Source organism: Chlorocebus sabaeus, chromosome 4 (assembly GCF_047675955.1).
Source record: "Chlorocebus sabaeus isolate Y175 chromosome 4, mChlSab1.0.hap1, whole genome shotgun sequence".
NCBI classification, from domain to species: Eukaryota; Metazoa; Chordata; class Mammalia; order Primates; family Cercopithecidae; genus Chlorocebus; species Chlorocebus sabaeus.
The window spans coordinates 19,600,423-19,618,350 of record NC_132907.1 but is presented as its reverse complement, the minus strand read 5'-3'; the positions used below and the strand labels follow the sequence as shown (position 1 = coordinate 19,618,350).

Genomic DNA, 17,928 nt, shown 5'->3' with positions numbered 1-17,928 from the left:
AGAAGCAATACCTGTCTATCTGTGTCTATCCATCTATTATCTATCCACCCATCCATCCCTCCCTCCTATCCTTCCTCTCTTCCTCCATGCCCCTATCTATCTAAACTATATATTTTCTTTAAAACGCTTAATATGGTACTTGCCATATACGAGGCTCAGTTCTAAGCATTTTACATATACTCATTTATTTCTTAAAGCAATCCTATGAATCACGTATCACTATTGTACTCATTTTGCAGATGGGGAAACTGAGAACTAGGGAAGTTAAGTAATTTGTCCATGGTTTTGTAGCTAGTAATTGGCAGAGCCAGGATTTGAACTTAGGTGCCTTGGCTCCAGAATCCATATCTGGGAGTACCTGCTGCTTTCTGAGGTTTCAGGAACCCTGGTGTGAAAGAAGGGCCATGACTTCTACCCAAATTTACAACTTAATAGGGAAGGCAGAAGGAACACATATGAAAAGGTGTTAGAATATAGCTAACAAATAAAGAAAATAACATATTCTCTAATATTTTCTATTCATTCATCAAATAGTTACTAAACAGTCCTGAGTATCCAAAGATTAATTCAAAATAGCCTTTGCCCTTGAGGAGTTGAATGTCCACTGGGAAAGAGAGAGAAACAAAAATTTAAATTCGGTGTAATAAGTCACTGAAAGTCTGCACAGGCATCAGTGGCAGCTCTTGGGAGTGAACTAGGTTAGGGGAGTCAGGGAAGGCTTCCTGGAAGAAAAGAGGGATAAATTGGAGTTGGAGAGGGAAAGAGACCGGGAAGGGAATTGTAAGCAGAGAAAGCTCGTGGGGGAAAGGCCCGGAGATGAGGGAGACATGCAGACAGCTCAGCAGCCTGCAGGGGTGGCCCAGGGAGGTGTGAGACTGGCTTTGTGAGCAGGGGCCACACTGTAAGTGATGCCCTTCCCTGCCTAGGGAGAGCCCTGACTACTACATGTCAGTGATGGGGCCGGGGGTTGGGGGTCTGGAGTTCCATGAAGACAATATCAGGCCCCCTCCTCTTCAGTCACCCACCAAAGGCCTGATGACCAGAGCATCTTCCAAATCCCTTCAACTCTCAGGGGTGATCATGTTAATGGAAGCTGTGTCTCCCAGGGAACAGCTCCCTAACTGTCCCCACGCCACCCCGTTCATGACTGCTGCCATCGCAGTTGAGGGCAAGAGTGATTACAGTTGGTTCGAACATCTCCGAAGTAGCAGATGGATGCAATTTAAGCCCAAAGAAATTCATGACCCAGATGCAGTCTGTTTACATTTTCCCCACATTCTTTACCGCTTGTCTCTCTGCATTCAGCCCCCATCTGTGATCTTTGAAAAGAAATCAGAGGGTGGGACAGGACCTGAGAGTTAGCTAGGGTCATGGCTCTAAATTCCAGGACCCCAGGCAGAATTTTGGAAAGAAACCTCTGAGTCTGCTGGCCCCAGAATCTGCTGAGGGGAGCTTCACATCTGCCTGAGCCCAGCACTGAAAGGGCTGCCTCCTGCCCAAGCCATTTAACTGAATTTATTGTTCTGATTCTACTGGTAGTGGCCCCAAACTGTAGCAAATATTGATCGATAGGTAGTGGCAATTGGAAAGGAGACATGAGAAATCCAGTTGCAGAGATGTGTATAATACAGGCCACCACTGTTGAATGGAGTTCTTATTTGTTCATTTGTTTGTTTATAAGAAGCAGGGTCTTGCTGTGTTGCCTGGGCTGGAGTGCAATGGTGCAATTACAGCTCACTGCAGCCTCAAACTCCCAGGTTCCAGTGATCCTTCTGCCTCAGCCTCCTCAATAGTAGGGACTACAGGTGTGTGCCACAACAACTGGCTAATTTCTTTTTATTTTTGTAGAGGTGTTTTTTTTTTATATATTTTATTTTGTGTTTTCCAGGCTGGTCTTGAACTCTTGGGCTCAGCTGATCCTCCTGCCTCAGCTTCCCAAAGGGCTGGAATTGAATTACAGGCGTGAGCCACTGTGCCCAGCCTGAAACTGTTTTTTTTTAAAATTTTATTTTATTTTTTTAACTACAAACATATGGACCCAGTCCTAATTTATTTTTAATTCTTTTTTTTTTTTTTTTTTTTTGTCTGCGTTTTTCCTTATTCATGGGGTAGTAGATGGGGAATGAGTTCCCCAAGAGGCTGGTACTGCTAGATGAGGGCTTCCTGTTTTTTTCCTGCTGAAGTTTCTTCTGATTTCCTACAGAGGATCAGGATGGCAGTTGAATGAATACATTGCTGCCAGGAAGGAGGGAACTCCTCCAGGAAGGGTTTGGGGATGGAGCGGGGCCGCAGCACCTGGCCAGCCAACTGCATTAGAGGATGTTTGCCCTGGGAACTTCTTGCTTGATATTCCTCTGGGTCCCAACAAGTCTTCCTACGGGGCACACAGACGTTTCATGAACTCTGTCTTGTGTCCCCGCACTGATCTCTACCCACCTCCCATTAACAGTATGTCAACCCAGCCTTCGAAAGGATGATGGGCTACCACAAAGGTGAGCTCCTGGGAAAAGAACTCGCTGATCTGCCCAAAAGCGATAAGAACCGGGCAGACCTTCTCGACACCATCAATACATGCATCAAGAAGGGAAAGGTGGGTTACACCAGCAAAACCAATCCACAAACCCTCTCCCCAATGCACTTTTTTTTCTGTGAGTTTTAGAATTTCATCCTTAAGATTAGCTTCTTTAATAATGTCATAATTAAGTGAAAGATCTTTTATTTTTGCAAAATGAGTTCATTTTTGAGTTAACTTTGGAACTCAAGTGAATCTGGTGCTTATCATTATGTTACAGAATATGGGGATTTTGTGTAAAAACATTTCATCCTGTGCATGAATATATCCCATCTGCCATTGCTGGAATATTGTGGATATCTCTGAGCAGAGTTCCACCCAGAGAGCTGTTGTGTTTTTTCAGTTTATCCAGTGTTTGGGGGACTAGACATATTTAATATCAGTATTTATAGGTAGACCAGGTATTTTCCCAGTTTTTCTTTTCTGTTCTCTGATCACTGTTCAACATACATTTGTAGCTTCCTCCTCCCAGCTGCACCTGTTCCTCCAGTGGCTTCCCCTTCATCTGGGTAGATGAAGGTAATGATGGAAGTCCGAGAGGAGTTTTCCCTGAAGCCCTCTCCTCCTGTGGAGCACTGCCTCTCATCGCTGGAACTGCCTGTGCATTTTCTGTTAAGCATTCAGAATGCTTCTTCACATACAATTTATTTCATTTTCCTTTCTGTGATGTGAAGTAGTTAGATAAGCACTGTATCCATTTAATAGAGGGAACATTTTAGAGGGATAAGATAAATTTGGATTATAGATGATGATCAAAAAATGTTTTTTATCTGGGGCAATGAGACCAAAAAGGAAACAAGATATTGTTAACTATTCCAAAAATTGTTGCCAAAAGAATACAGCCACACATACCAAGGTGCAACCTTATGTGATAGAGGGGGCAAGAAATGGCTGCAGGGAATCTAAGTTTCTGATTAGCCAAACCTCCCAGGTTCAGAGAACAGGAACCTTTACTCTCCCTTTGGCCTCATTCATGGAAACTATGAGGAGCCAGACTAACCCCTGAGAAGCCTTGGCTGGGGGGCCCATAGGATGTTAGGAAGATGATGGGCTTCAGCGAGTGTTAAATAGACATGAATTTATAAGCAGATTTTCTGCATCCTAATGTGGGCAAGTTACCTAGACTCTCTGAGCCTCAGTTTACCCATCTGTAAATTTAGTATGATAATGCCAAGTTCACAGATTGCTGTGAAGATTTTGAGAGAGACCTCTGAAGAATCCTTTGACCTGTTGCCACAGCAGCCATAGGGCTGAGAGCAGAATTCCACCCACAGGTCAAGTGTCCTGGAAGCTGGGACAGACAGCCTGTTGGTGGATATGTGGATCTGTGGTCTTGTCTTCACACATATGGCCACATCAGCATTGCATTGAGTACAACAATATAGCAGGCATTGTGAAATGTAATGAAAGCATGTGGGAACGTTCCTTCGCAGCCTGCTGAGACCCTCTGCAGGAGCAGCTGTTATCCTTGACTGAAGGATTTTAAGAGCTCTCTTTGTCCATGTAGGAGTGGCAGGGGGTTTACTATGCCAGACGGAAATCCGGGGACAGCATCCAACAGCACGTGAAGATCACCCCAGTGATTGGCCAAGGAGGGTGAGAGCAAACTGTTCAACTCTTTTAGCTGAAGATAAAGACTCAAGGCCCTCATGGGCATTGGGCTTGCAATGCCAGTATGAGCCTTACATCCCCAAATGCAGTAGGGTTGTGCTGAATGTAGTATCGACCGAGGGTGCTTCCACTCAGCCGGCAGCAACCCCCATACATGGTTTTCCATGTCTTTATGAAGCATCACCCCAGCCTCCCACCTCCACCTGATCACCTATGCCTTCTGTCATTCCCAGTGTGCTCTAAAGGGGCTTGATTTCTGGGCTTCCATTTCCCCATAACAACAATGATCTCCTGCCAGTGCTCTCTGGCCTCTGTACTCAGTGCATAGGGAGCCACCCTTTTCTCCTGCTTGAGACCCTCACCCCATGCTGGTTCCTCCAGGCCAGTTCTGGGCTTGTTCCTTGGAGGCCCACTGTTTATGGAGAGAAAGGTGTGTCTGACCGGGAGCTGAGGGCATCTCAATCCACTGAATCTCAGATTACCAGAGAAGGTTCTCTGTTATGTGGAGAGATAAGAAAAATATGCAGTTCCTCTTCCTTCCTCCAGTTAAATTTTGTGAGATTTACAAAGCCAAACAGGACCCCGTAACCATACATCATGGTGAGCCTTGGGAAGCCAGCCTGAAGGTCAACACCAGGTTCATAGTTTGGGTGTATAAGGAGCACAACATTGTGTGATATGTCAGAAAAAGATGAGGCCACAGTCATCCTGCCAATAACTGGAACAGGAGCCCCACCTGTGACTCTTAGGACTACCTGAGTTCATTGCAAATTGTTGCATGAATAGAAAAAAGATGTTTTATAAAATCAGCCAGGTAGCCAGGTATTTGTAATAGCTTGTTTCCTCTCCAATTTTGGTTAGTTTCAAAATTGCTCTCCCATCAATGCTGGCTACCTCCTGTCAATACCACCTGGTATTTCATGTCGTTTTGTAATTTGCAGCTCCCTTTTTGCTTCACTCTGGATGATGGGGGCACTGACAGGCCCCTGACCGAGGTTGTGAGCTGGAGAGAGGCTGCCCCTCTGCCCTCCTCCTGAGCAGCCCGGCCTCAGCGTAGCCATTCTCACACACAGGCAGTGCTGAGAGCTGTGGGGTGGAGATGATGCCCATGGCTGTCGTGTTGTTTTTATCCTCATCCTTATACCATCTCCTCAGAAAATCAAAGCTAAGAATCCCTTTTTGTGTGTGACCAGAAGCATTAGGGCAACCAAAGCAGAGGAGACATGCTATTGCCTGTTAATTTCCATCAGAGTACATTTTTCTGATCTCTCTGATTTTACAGATAAGAAAAAGAAGTTATTTTGTCCAGACACAATTTCCAGTGTTATTTTCCCTGTAACTGTAGGCAGTGAGCTATCAGAGGCAATTCTTACTAAAAGTAGGGAAATTTTACCTCTTCCTAGTTGAGTGAAGTTTATTACAGAGTAACCAGTATTTTCTATCCTCTTTTCAGAGGCCTACAGAGAAAAGTGAACCAGGTAAAAAGAGAGAGAAAGTGGGGTACCCCACGGGCTTCTGGGGGCAGAAAGCCTAATGTAACTCTCTGGATTTCATGGCTTTACTGTCAGTAAAATATTGACTGTGAGCTGATTTTTGCCTGGGGCTGAGGCACCTGTAGTCTTTTGCCCGGTTTTCCCTGTGACAGTGATAAATAGTGAGACAACCCACTGAGTTTCAGGACCCAGTCCATGACCTTGAAATGAGAGGATTTTTATGTGCCTGAAAAGTGCCATTATTATGACAATTATAGTGTGAAAGAATATGGGATATTTAGTATAGAAACAGCAGCCATGAAATGTGGTCATTGTCCAAATGAATCTTTTGTAGCTATGCAATCGTTAGTGTCAGCAGAATTAAAACTAATTTGTTTGTAGCAGCATTTTATCCTATCAACTGAAGATATCTAGGAACCTAACTTTAGGAGTCAGTTACAAAATGAGATACCCACTAGGGAAGTGTTTCTGAGCCCGCTGTGATGTATAAAGGAGGCCCAGTTTCCAAAGGCATGTGTGGGCTCTGTGTGAAAACTGTGTTTTCTGTAGATTGAGTCTTGCTTGAATTTTAAAGCTGCCCTAGGATGAACCCTGGAGTTTAGCTTTAAGAAGTCTGTTGACGTTTTTATTTGGCAATTTGTTGAATCATCTCGTATCTGACTCACTAATAACTGATTGTTTGTTATTAGGAAAATTAGGCATTTTGTCTCCCTCAAGAAACTGTGTTGTACCACTGACAATAATAAGCAGGTACGGTATCAGCTCACTTTGTTTGCTCTGTCCGTTTGGCCGTGCGTCACCTCTGTTCTCTGCTTGTCTCACCACTGTTCTCTGCTTGTCTTTCTCCATGTCTAATTGTAGCTGCCAATTAAGCAGATTTATGGGAAAAGTAGGTTCCTCTGACAAATTTTTTTATTTCCCAGCAAGCCTATATCACTTTATTTGTAGTGCACATTGGTTATGATTTAGCTTGTGGCTGAGGAACTCTCCAGACTAATATATGAAGGCACAAAATTCTTCCCCCAAATAAAAAAAAGTCCTATTTTTTATCTTAATTTCTTAATCAGTTGGAAAGTTATATCGATTTGAGCATTTCACCCCTACAAATTCATATCAAAAACAAGAATCATTCCAAATTAGTACTGCGATTTTTTTCTTACCCTTACATCATACAGAGCAATACATCTGAATGTTATCATCTGCAGTAACAGAATTTTAAGAAGCCACTGTATTTAATAACTTTTTTTTTTTTTTTTTTGAGACGGAGTCTCGCTCTGTCACCCAGGCTGCAGTGCAGTGGCACAATCTCGGCTCCCTGCAGGCTCCACCTCCCGGGTTCACGCCATTCTCCTGCCTAGCCTCCCAAGTAGCTGGGACTACAGGTGCCCACCACCATGCCCGGCTAATTTTTTTGAATTTTTAGTAGAGATGGAGTTTCACCATGTTAGCCAGGATGGACTCAATCTCCTGACCTCATGATCCGCCCACCTTGGCCTCCCAATGTGCTGGGATTACAGGCGTGAGCCACCGCGCCTGGGTAATTTTGTAATGGAGGGCAACATTGGTATAGGTATTTTTTCTATTTGATTAGTACTTTTACTACTGGATTATGTGTATTTTCACTTCATGCATTATAATTTATAGATTAACAATTATACAACAAGCATAATTATCAGTGATCTATTTTTGAAAACTTACAACATGTGGTCTTTGATTTTTATGAAGATTTTAAAGAGGGACAGTATCTCTAAGGGATTTCAAGGGCTTCTGTGGCATAATCCATTTTAGTAGAGGATGGCAGAGATGTGTGAAGTGCTGGATGAGAAGGTGAAGCCCAGCCAGGCCTGGAGATCAACTGGAACCAGCAGGACGTGAGTAGACAGTGGGGTGAGCGCAGTGAGCCTGTGAGGGTTTTCAGTTGGTTGTCTCAGGCTATCAAAGGGGTCCATGTCCGTGTGCTCCTTTATAAGATATAGTTCAAGATAAAAATCCTCCCTCCAGTACTGAGAATTTCATCTGAAATCAGCACGTTTTCACATAACCATAAAGTCATACAAGAGCCAAGTCCTTGGAGACCTCTGGTAAAGGAAAGAATGGCCTTTCATAGAAAAAAAAAGTATTCCAACAGCCTTATTGCTACATACCAGGAGAAAGAATGAGTTCTTCTTAAGAGCTGACACAGGCAGAAAGAGAGGGACAGGACACCTGGTGTCTCTTTCAAGACGAACTTCTGAACACAAGTAGTGCAGACCAGCATTTCTTGGCTGTGGATCCACAGTAGAGGACACAGGTCCCCTGGGGCTCATTCATTCTCATGCCAGAAATTGACCAAGTACAATTCATGCCTTTTCCCCGCCAACTCAGCCTTGCTCCTGTTCCTTACCCTCTTTCTCACTTAATGACGGGGACCCCCACTCTCCCTGTCACCAGTCTCCCTGCAACTCCATGTGCTCAAGTCCTACCAGTCCTTCATGGCCCAGTGCAAGAAACATTAAGTACCACCTTCTTCCTGAAGGCCGCTGAGGTACCCTCTTTTCTTTGTGTCACCCCCCAACCACCAGCATCATCATCACAGCTATTTGTGTGCTAAACTGCCCTCTCCCCTCTAGCAGGGCCACTGGTCTGTGCTGTCCTTGTGTGCCCACACTGCCTGGCATGTAGTAGGCCCTCAAGCTGGTGGCTAGCGTTAATGAAACTGAATGTCTCAGTCCTGGCCTCCTGCCAGCTGTAAAGCTCTCCTGCCTCACAGGGAGAGCAGGCAGGTCCTTAGCACAGGACTCTAGGACGCAGGGGTGGGGGGCCACCTGCTTTTTTCCTGACGCTCTAAATAGAAACGCCTTGACTACCATGAATTAGCTGCTGCTCCTAGAAAAGTGGAAACGCAGAGCTCAGATACCCTGAGCCATTGACGTCACCTAATGGTACTGCACAGGCCTAGAGAGACATTTAGATTTTCTCATAACAAAGCATTTTTATACCTCTGGCTAGCTGCAGTGTTTTTCCTCCTCATCAAAGGAGGCTGCAGCGAATGGCAATGGGATCTGTGCTGGGGAGGGCTCCTGTCTGCCGGCAGTTCCAGTGGCGCAGTTTTCTGGGGTTTAGCCCTGATGTCAAAATTGGCCCATGGGTTTGCATTTTAACAAGGTGTGACGCAGTAAGCCAGGCTGCTGTCTCCTGGTAGGGTTTGCTGTCAGCAAAGATCTCTTTTCCTACATGAGCCCTGTAGCTTTTTGCCAAGAGGCTGGAAATGCTCAGTGAGGTTTGTCTGTTGTCTTCCTCTCCTCTGCACACATACTTTCTCCCCAAATATGTGTTAAACACCTGTTCTGTGCTGGCACCAGGGACACAATGCATCTGCCCCCAATGTCAGGGAGACCACAAACAGGTAAACAGAATAAATAGAATGCAGCACAGAGGAAATGTGAACCAAGCACGGGAGAAGCTCAAAACCCAGGACCTAAGGAGGCTGTCTGGGATTTTTAGGTATTGTCTAAAACAGGTGCCAACAAACTAGAGCCTGCAGGCCAAATGTGGCCTGCTCTGTAAGTAAAGTTTTATTGAAATACAGCCACACTCTCTTGTGTGTTGTGCCTCTGGCTGCTTTCATACTATGGCTACAGAGCTGAGGCCATGTGGCCTGCACAACCTAAATATTTACCCTCTGGTCCTGCACAGAAAAAGGTTGCTGACTTCATTTCTTGAAGATAATTTTCTTTCTTGGATGTTCCATTTTCTTAGGCCAGCAACAGTCTGCCCTGACCTCCCAGAAGTACCCCTTCTCCCCTTCATACACTTCTTTGGGCACCTTTTGCCTTCGTGCCAGCCTCTGCGTCCTGTCTCAAACCTATCTCAATCCCTCCATACTGGTGCGGACACGAGAACCTAGGTCCCCTGAGGCTTTTTCCTTTTCACAAGGACAAAATCCAAATGCAAATTCGTGGCTCAAACTTCAGAATTTCAAGGATCTGCAACCATGGTCCAAGAGTCATACTTGCATAGGGAAAAAAGGAGGCAGTTAGGGCCCTGACATTATATCAGCTCTTGTGTTTTGTTTTGTTTTGTTTTGTTTTGTTTTGTTTGAGACAGAGTTTCGCTCTGTTGCCCAGGCTGGAGTGCAGTGGCACGATCTCGGCTCACTGTAACCTCTGCCTCCCGGGTTCAAGCAATTCTCTTGCCTCAGCCTCCCAAGTAACTGGGATTATAAGTGTGCACCATGGTGCCCGGCTAATTTTTGTACTTTGTGGAGACAGGGTTTCACCATGTTGGCCAGGCTGGTCTTAAACTCCTGACCTCAAGTGATCCACCTGCCTCAGCCTCCCGAAGTGCTGGGATTACAGGTATAGGCCACTGCACCCAGCCATCAGCTCTTATTCTTTTTACATTTTAATGTGGCTACTACAAGTTTTAAATTACATATGTGGTTTGCATGTGTGGCTCACACAATATTTTTATTGGACAGACCTGGTCTGAACTTTCCCTCCCATGCCAAATCCTATCACAGATTCACCTCACTTGCCCTTGTGCAGGTGATGGGATGCTAATGAGCTACAGACATCCTCTCGTTTCTAGCAATGAGTCAGCTCCAGACTCACTGAGCCTCCAGGAAACCGTGCTGTAACCAGTTTCCCAGGCCTCTAGGAGGCTTTTACCCTCACTGAGGACATTCTGATGGGTGCTTAAGCAAACCTATAGAGAGTGTCTTTGCGGGGAGATGCAGGGCCCCTTTCAGTCATTCTCAAACTGCTGCAGAAAGTTAGGTCTCACTTTCTAGAGCTCTTTGGTGGACAGTGGGGAGTGCCATGTCCTACTGAGTGTACTCAGGCAAGGGGACACCACAGCCCTCAGAAAACTGAGCAGAAGTGGGATGCATGGGAGCCAGTGAGGGCCAGTGGACAGTTAGACACAGTCATCATCCCTGAGTTGTCTGGGCAGCAAAGTGGGGAAGGCTTATTCTCAAAGAGACCACACATGCTTAGAAACCCTTTAGCCATGGGTTGAGATGGTGGGTTAAAGGAGATGGTAATCCTCCCCTAATTAGAATGACCTCCTGCCCTTTCGTGGGAACAGAGCAAGGCCACCAGTTGACAGCTAGTAAGATGTTTTTTCCTGGCACAGCCTGGCTTCACCAGCATGTCACAGAGAGACTGCCCCACAGTTCTCACCAGGCTCTAGGACCTTCTGTCCAAGCCCAGCAGGTCCTGGAACATGGGCCTTGTCTGAGATGTGTGCAGTCTGAGTGTGACTAACAGGCTGCTCCACTAAGCACCCTTGGTTGATTTGTGTCTTGCCTGGCAGGACTGTGCTCACAGCCCCCTGAACCCACAAGGACCCAAGGACTCAAGGACTCTGTATTTGCCTGTGCCCAGTACTCCAGGAAGGAGGCCGCCTCATGCCATCTTTCTTTTCTCCCTCCCTCTTTTGCCTTCTCTCTTTTATCCACATTCTACCTTCAGTCACCTTCTGTAGGCCTCCAGACAGTCCACAGATTTTCCCATTCAGTCCTTACACCTGCTTGGACCATCCTCTCGATGGGTTTCTGCTGCCTATGACCCTTGGTGGCCCATTCTCGTTCCCACCCCCAGGCCAGCCTTCTCTTGGGCGTGTCCTTGGCCTTCACTGACCCCATGCCTTTACTGTCCCCACATTTGGCCATTTCTGTTTCTCTCACCCCTTACCTTTCTAGGGGTGGTGTGGCCGATGGGCCTGTTCATGATTGGGGGCCTTCTCTTCCAGCTTCTGGCAAACCATGATCCTTAGCACTAACAGAGTCTAATATCTCATGGCATTCTCAGCAGAACTGAGAGAAGAGGGTGGCGGGGGCAGGAACGAGGAGAGAGGGGCACATGGATTTACTTACTAGGTTCTGTTCATTGCTAAGTAGTGATAAAAACAAAATTTCAATTTGTCCTAAATTCCCAGTATTTGGCTCTTTTACATGCTTTTAAATGGTGTGGACCTTTTGTTGCTTCCCTGCCCTTTAGCACTCAACTCAGCTTCTCCTCCCTCCAAGAAATCTTCCAAACCTTCCAGGCCATGTCTCTACCCTGTAAAGAGGGAGCAGGGACACTTTTTGTCTGCACCACCCAACTGGATCATTAATCTTATGCTGCTTTGGGTGAGTTCTTGCCTTAGGGCGGGGACTATGGATTATGCCTCTTCGTCCTTCCTACTGTGTATGTCCCATAGACATCAGAAATCCCATAGACATCAGGAAATTATTTTGAAAACTAGCTTTTACTCCTTAACACAATAACCTTTGGATGGCATAGGAAATTAAAGATGCAGCTTCTGTCTTATCCCCAATTCTTATTCCATGTAGAGTTGATCTATATGTAGCCAATATATGTCTCACATGGTGCTACAAAGAATAGTTTCTGTACTCTTCCAAGGCACACATCCAAGTGTGACTTCTTTTTTAAAAAATTGGAGAAAAAGGCTACCGCAGCTGAAAACATGACTGCAGTTATCTCTAAAAGCAGCTAGTCACAGTTAGAAATGTATTTTATGCAATTGGAATATTACTATGATACGGACTTTGTACACGTGTACCTTCTTTGTGTGCCCCGAAATATTTATTGACATATTTGGTAAAGCCACAAGATAAACAAAATTATCCAAATATTTCCACTTAGCTTTAGTACATATTTACAAGAATCTATTTAAAGAAAGGCCTCCGATATTGCGAAACCAGATTTTTTTCCTGAGAAACCACGTTTGGAACAGCCAAACCCTGAGCAGACATGAATGGAATACCTGTCAAACATCAGGGACTGTGGGAGGCTCTGAGGGCACAAGATAAGCAGGGGCTTGTGGCAGGGAGGAGGGCACAGGGGCTGGGGTACTGAGAATCCACCTGTAGAATTGTGTGCTTGGGAAGTCGTGGCTTAGAGGAGAGAGAGACAACTTCATGCCTGGTGGTGATGGTGGCTGTTGAAGGTGACCATGCCAGGCCCCGTGAAGTTCCAGAGCATCTGAAGCTGAGAGGGGGCTCTCTTGGCTTGTGAGGGAAAGGGTAAGCCGAGAACATTCTGGGCATGTACACCTACACTGAGCATGATGTGAGAGGAGGCTGCCTAGTTTCTGGTAGACACAGGTGCCCTTTGCCCTGGTAGAGAAGCTTACCCTCATGGCCTGCAGAACAGCAGGCCGGTGGGTGTCTGCCCTGCATGGATGGGGTTTGTTTGACCCATCTGTTCTCTCATTCTGTCCTCTCTGCTACATCAAGGATGTTTATAAGACAATGGATATTTGTTTATAAGGTATCCCTATGGTGGGCATAAGTGGGAGGTGGAGGATGGGAAAATCAGAAGGGAAGAAGCTGGAAATAAAGTGTCTCTGTGTGAGACCAGTAATGCCTGCTCACCAGTAATAACCAGCTTCAGCAGGGACCCCCCGACCCACACCCCACCTCACCTCACCCTTAGCTAAGCCTCAGTCCTGGAGGCCTAAACATAGAGAAAAAATCATTTGACTTAAGAAAAATGAGATAGACTGCCGGGCGCCGTGGCTCACACCTGTAATCCCACCACTTTGGGAGGCTGAGGTGGGCAGATCATGAGGTCAGGAATTCGAGAACAGCCTGACCAACATGGTGAAACCCCATCTCTATGAAAAATACAAAAATTAGCTGGGCATGGTAGCGGGCACTGGTAATCCCAGCCACTCAGGAGGCTGAGGCAGGAGAATTGCTTGAACCCGGGAGGCAGAGGTTGCAGTGAGCCAAGATCATGCCACTACACTCCAGCCTGGGTGACGCAGCGAGACTCCGTCTCAAAAAAAAAAAAAGAAGAAAAGAAAAGTAAGATAGGTTTGGTAATGAATGATGAACAGACATAGCTGAGCTATTTCTTAAAAATGAATGTTACCTATTTATCTCGAATGCATTGAAGTCCACTAGGATTTAAAGACGAGTATTATGTTGGCCTTTGGGAGGAGGATTTTTTTCCCCATAAGTTTAACTAAAATTCCAAAGGTTGCACTTCTACATGACTTGTGTCATTCAGACTATTACAAGATGCTGCTCACTCCAGAGGCTTGTACTAATTAAGCCCAAGAGACTTATAGTACCTTAGGCCTGACTTCCGTTAAAGTTTTACTTATTTACCAATTTTTAGGTCACTTGTGGGTGTTAGCACTCTATGGAAAATTTTCTTTTTCCAAAGCAACAGTTGGTGGCTGACTTCTCAGAAGGAATTCTTCACCTCACATGAAGGAATCAGTTTCTGGCATTTTGCTCAACCTAAATCATCCATTCAGTGAGCATGCAGTGCCTGCTGGCGCTTGGCCCAGTGGAAGATACAGGATGGATGAGACTGAAGTCACTCCTTGCATCTGCTCTTGCTAGAACAGAATCCCTGGCTTGGCTAATGGGACCCTCATTTACCCAGTCACCCCGATCCTAACCTGGGAACCACCTTTAGCATCCTTGCTTTCCTGAGTCCCCTGCATCCTAGAAGCCACTTAGTTCCAAAGATGATGTCTTCGTAACAACTCTTGACTCCATGCCCACTTCCCCACCCCACCACCACTTCCTTCAAGCCATTATGGCCTCTCATCCTACAGAGCCTCATGACTGCTCCCTCTGCCTCCTTGTAATATGTGCTGGAGCCAGTTCATACCGACTTGTGAAAACTGATTGTTTAATTTTCTGGAATTTTGTGATTTAGTGTTAAACCAGCCATTATTAAAACTTAAATTATATAAGCATGCATTTAAGCAAATTTTATTTGTAAGAAGTAATAAGTACTTAAAATCCATCCCTTCCCAAGCACATAACTGTATTTTACTATTATGTGTGTTCTTGACATTCTGTACGTCTGTTTTATCTGTATTACGGAAATGCCAGATAAAGCTGTGCCCTGCACACGTCTTCCCAACTCCACGTTCAGTGACATCATTCTGGCAGTTTTAAACAGCCATGAAGGGAGTATTTTTAGATCAAGAAAATTGGCAAACTCTACAAATCAGGACTTACTTTTTGATTGATTTTTCTAGAGTTAAAAAAAGGATGAAGAAAATGTTAATAATAACAGATAAATATATATCAGGTCTATACTAGTTTCATTGTGAATAACACAAAAATATCAAGAATGATTCCCCCAGTATTTACAAACTATTATTTGATTCAGCAAAGTTCTTCACATCACTGACAAATGAGTGAAATTCATATGTACGTCTTTGTTATTTGCCTTTCATCTTACTTTTTGATGTAAATGAAAATATCAACTAACATTTATGCCAAGACTCCACTCATTCATCAACTGTAACCGTAAATTGGCTGCTGATACAAGGGGTCAAAAAAACCAGCAAAAGCATTTTGTGGGAATCCATTGGCTATATAGACTCTACAACCAAGAGTGCCTTATATTTGAATATTGTTTTGAAATTGTGTGCTATACATTCTTTATATTAGGGATTGGGAAATTGTTTTCTTAAAGGGCCAGATAGTAAACATTAGGCCATACGGTCTCCGTCGAACTAGTTAGCTCAACTCTGCCATTGTAGTGGGAAAGCAGCCATAGATGATATATAAATGACGGGCAAAGCTATGTTCTAATGAAATTGTATTTACAGAAACAGGTGGCCAGTTCATACTGATTTGAGAAAATTGATTGTTTAATTTTCTGGAATTTTGTAATTTAGTTGTTAAACCAGCCATTATTAAAAATTAAATTACATAAACATGCAATTAAGCAAATGTTATATTTAAGAAGTAATAAGAACAGCCCATCCCTTCCCATGCACGTTACTATAGTTCACTATCATGTTAGTAATGTCAAGAGCATACATGATAGTAAGCTATAGTAATGTGCTATGTGGCCATATGCTAAATTATGGCCTGGGCCGTTATTTCCTGATCTGTGCTTTATATCAGTAAAATATATAATAAACTTATGTTCGGCTATCTTTGCTTTTTCAGCAAACTGGTGGTTAAACCCTTAGCAGCACACCGTTGACTGCTATCCTATCCGGTCCCCAGTCCTCATTCTGAAGGGCTAAGTGGTGGTTCCTCATCACTGACTAAACCATCATCAGGCATCTTTGAGGAGCACACTCCTGCCTTCCTGCCCCACTTTCCCTGCCACCTTCCCAAGCCACACTAGGCTGTTTGTAGTTCTCTGGACATGCCAGGCTTGGCCATGCCTCTGTGTATCACTTCTTTGTCTAGCGTGCTCGTCCTTCCTCCTGTCCTCCTGGATAACTCTTGGTCCCCTGACCCAGGTCAGGAGTCCCCTCTGTGACTACGCCCAGCCACCTCTCTCCTCCCCGCTGTGGAGTGGATTTGGCGCTGGCCACACTATCGCTGCTCAGCCTGACCAGACCATCCAGGGCAGCATCATGTCTTGGTCCCTGTGTCCCCATCTCCCACTGATGCTGCTGAATGCACTTAGTAAAGATTCGATCAGTGGAGCTTATGGAAGAGCCTATGCTTTAATAATCCAAGTAAGATGTCTTTCGTGTTGACATTTTGTATCCGTTACTCTCCAAGTGCATTTCATACATTAACTCCTGCAATCCTTACCACAACTCCAGGAGGGAAATACTAGGCTTCCCTTTCTACAGATGAGGAAACTGAGGCTTGAAGTGGTCAAGAAACCTGTCCAGGCTTCACATGGGATGCGTGTGGCAGAACCAGGATTCTAACCCTAAAGTAGTTAGCAATGTGTAAATAAAAGAAGCACAAGTGCATCTTTGGAGAATTCATAAGAGAAAGGTTTCCCTTGCTTGGGAAGTGAGGGGATGACTTCATGAAGGAGGTGTTGACTGATATGGATTTCAGCAGTGGATAGAATACGTCATTGTAGGCCAGGTGCGGTGGCTTATGCCTGTAATCCCAGCACTTTGGGAGGCCGAGGTGGGCAGATCACGAGGTCAGGAGTTTGAGACCAGCCTGGCCAACATGCTGAAACCCCATCTCTACTAAAAAATACAAAAGGTAACCAGGCGTGGTGGTGGTTGCCTGCAATCCCAGCTACTCAGGAGGCTGAGACAGAAGAATCACTTGAATCCAGGAGGCGGAGGTTGCAGTGAGCTGAGATCCCGCCATTACACTCCAGCCTGGGTGACAGAGCAAGACTCCGTCTTGAAAAAAAAAAAAAAGAATATGTCATTGTAGGGAGAGGAATCCTCTGCAAAAGTGAAAAGGCAACGAGAGGCAGGAGAGGAGATGATCAAGCGTGACTGGACCCCTTGATGCTTAGAGTAGGGGAGCTTGAGCTGAGGGTACAGTTGGTGCCCAGATGCTCAGCTGCCCACCTGGCTTGGCCTGGCTTCATCCACAGTCCATACCCTACCTCCAGGTGCTTCAGGGTCCTCAGCCACCCTGGCAGGTGTTTGGACTGAAGTAGTTCATGCCATGTGGATGGGCCTGTTTATGTGATGTGCCATAGAAGGGAGTAGCAGGTGGGCAGCTTGGAGGCATGAATGAAAAGCTGAGAGAGTGCAATAGCTAACTGCTGAGAAGCCTGGGTCTCTTTTATGGAAAACTGGAGGCCCAGACCTGCATAGCTCCTTGAAGGCCATGAGAGCACCTTGTCCAGGAGTGGGCATAGTTGGGCATGCAGTAATGTAAATGGAGTAGTAAATGTCAGCTCTGACTGCAGCATTTCAGTTCAGCTTGCCACCACACTTTGGAGGTATACAGCTGACTGCACTTAAAACCCAGCCATTGTACCACCTGCTTCTTTGTCTATAGGACCCTTTATTTCTACCATGGTCAAAGCAGTGTTCGTCACATAAGATTGGACTCAAGCATCTGCGCCTTCGCTTATGTGATGCCTCATTTAAATAATTTATAAGAACAAAATTCCAAGAGGTATGGTTTCCTCCAGTGCCATCGCTGGAAAAAGAAGTGAGGAGGAGGAAGAATTTGGAGTGTTCTTCCGTCCGCTTCTCACCCTGGTTTACTGAAGACTGGGTTTCCTGGGTGAGATTTCAGAGCCCAGCTCCAGGAAACTGAAGAAAGTGTGCATTTACTCATCCTGACCAGCTGTCCCTAAACCCAGAATCACCATGAAAGGAGTGGCTTTAATGGTACTTTTCCTCATTCATTATTTGTTAGTCAAACAAGATGGCTGCAGGATGGGAGGCTGAACAACTGCAGTATATGTACTCGAGGGTCTGGGGAGGAAGAAAAGGGCCAGGTCTCAGCGGGTGCCATTCATTCTGCAAGTGCCTAGTGAGCACTTTCATAGCAAACACAGCCCTCAACTATGGCATGATGAAGAGAAAGCGTGGGGAAGCCTGCTCTCA

The 17,928-nt window shown here is 45.3% G+C and overlaps 1 protein-coding gene across 10 annotated transcripts in view; it reads left to right on the top strand.

Moving 5' to 3' along the window:
• The window catches only part of PDE8B (phosphodiesterase 8B), a 255,777-nt gene that overhangs the window by 174,049 nt on the left and 63,800 nt on the right, over positions 1 to 17,928 (top strand). For 4 of the 10 annotated variants that reach the window (XM_037982121.2, XM_007975985.3, XM_007975951.3 and 1 more), the window contains exons 8-10: positions 2,450 to 2,590; positions 4,080 to 4,168; positions 6,366 to 6,426. The exons of 3 other annotated variants lie outside the window; for them this stretch is intronic. In XM_037982121.2, coding sequence (XP_037838049.1) covers positions 2,450 to 2,590; positions 4,080 to 4,168; positions 6,366 to 6,426 — 291 coding nt within the window. The remainder of the gene's footprint in view (positions 1 to 2,449; positions 2,591 to 4,079; positions 4,169 to 6,365; positions 6,427 to 17,928) is intronic. 3 more of the 10 variants (XM_037982122.2, XM_007975959.3, XM_007975969.3) reach the window with 2 other exon arrangements.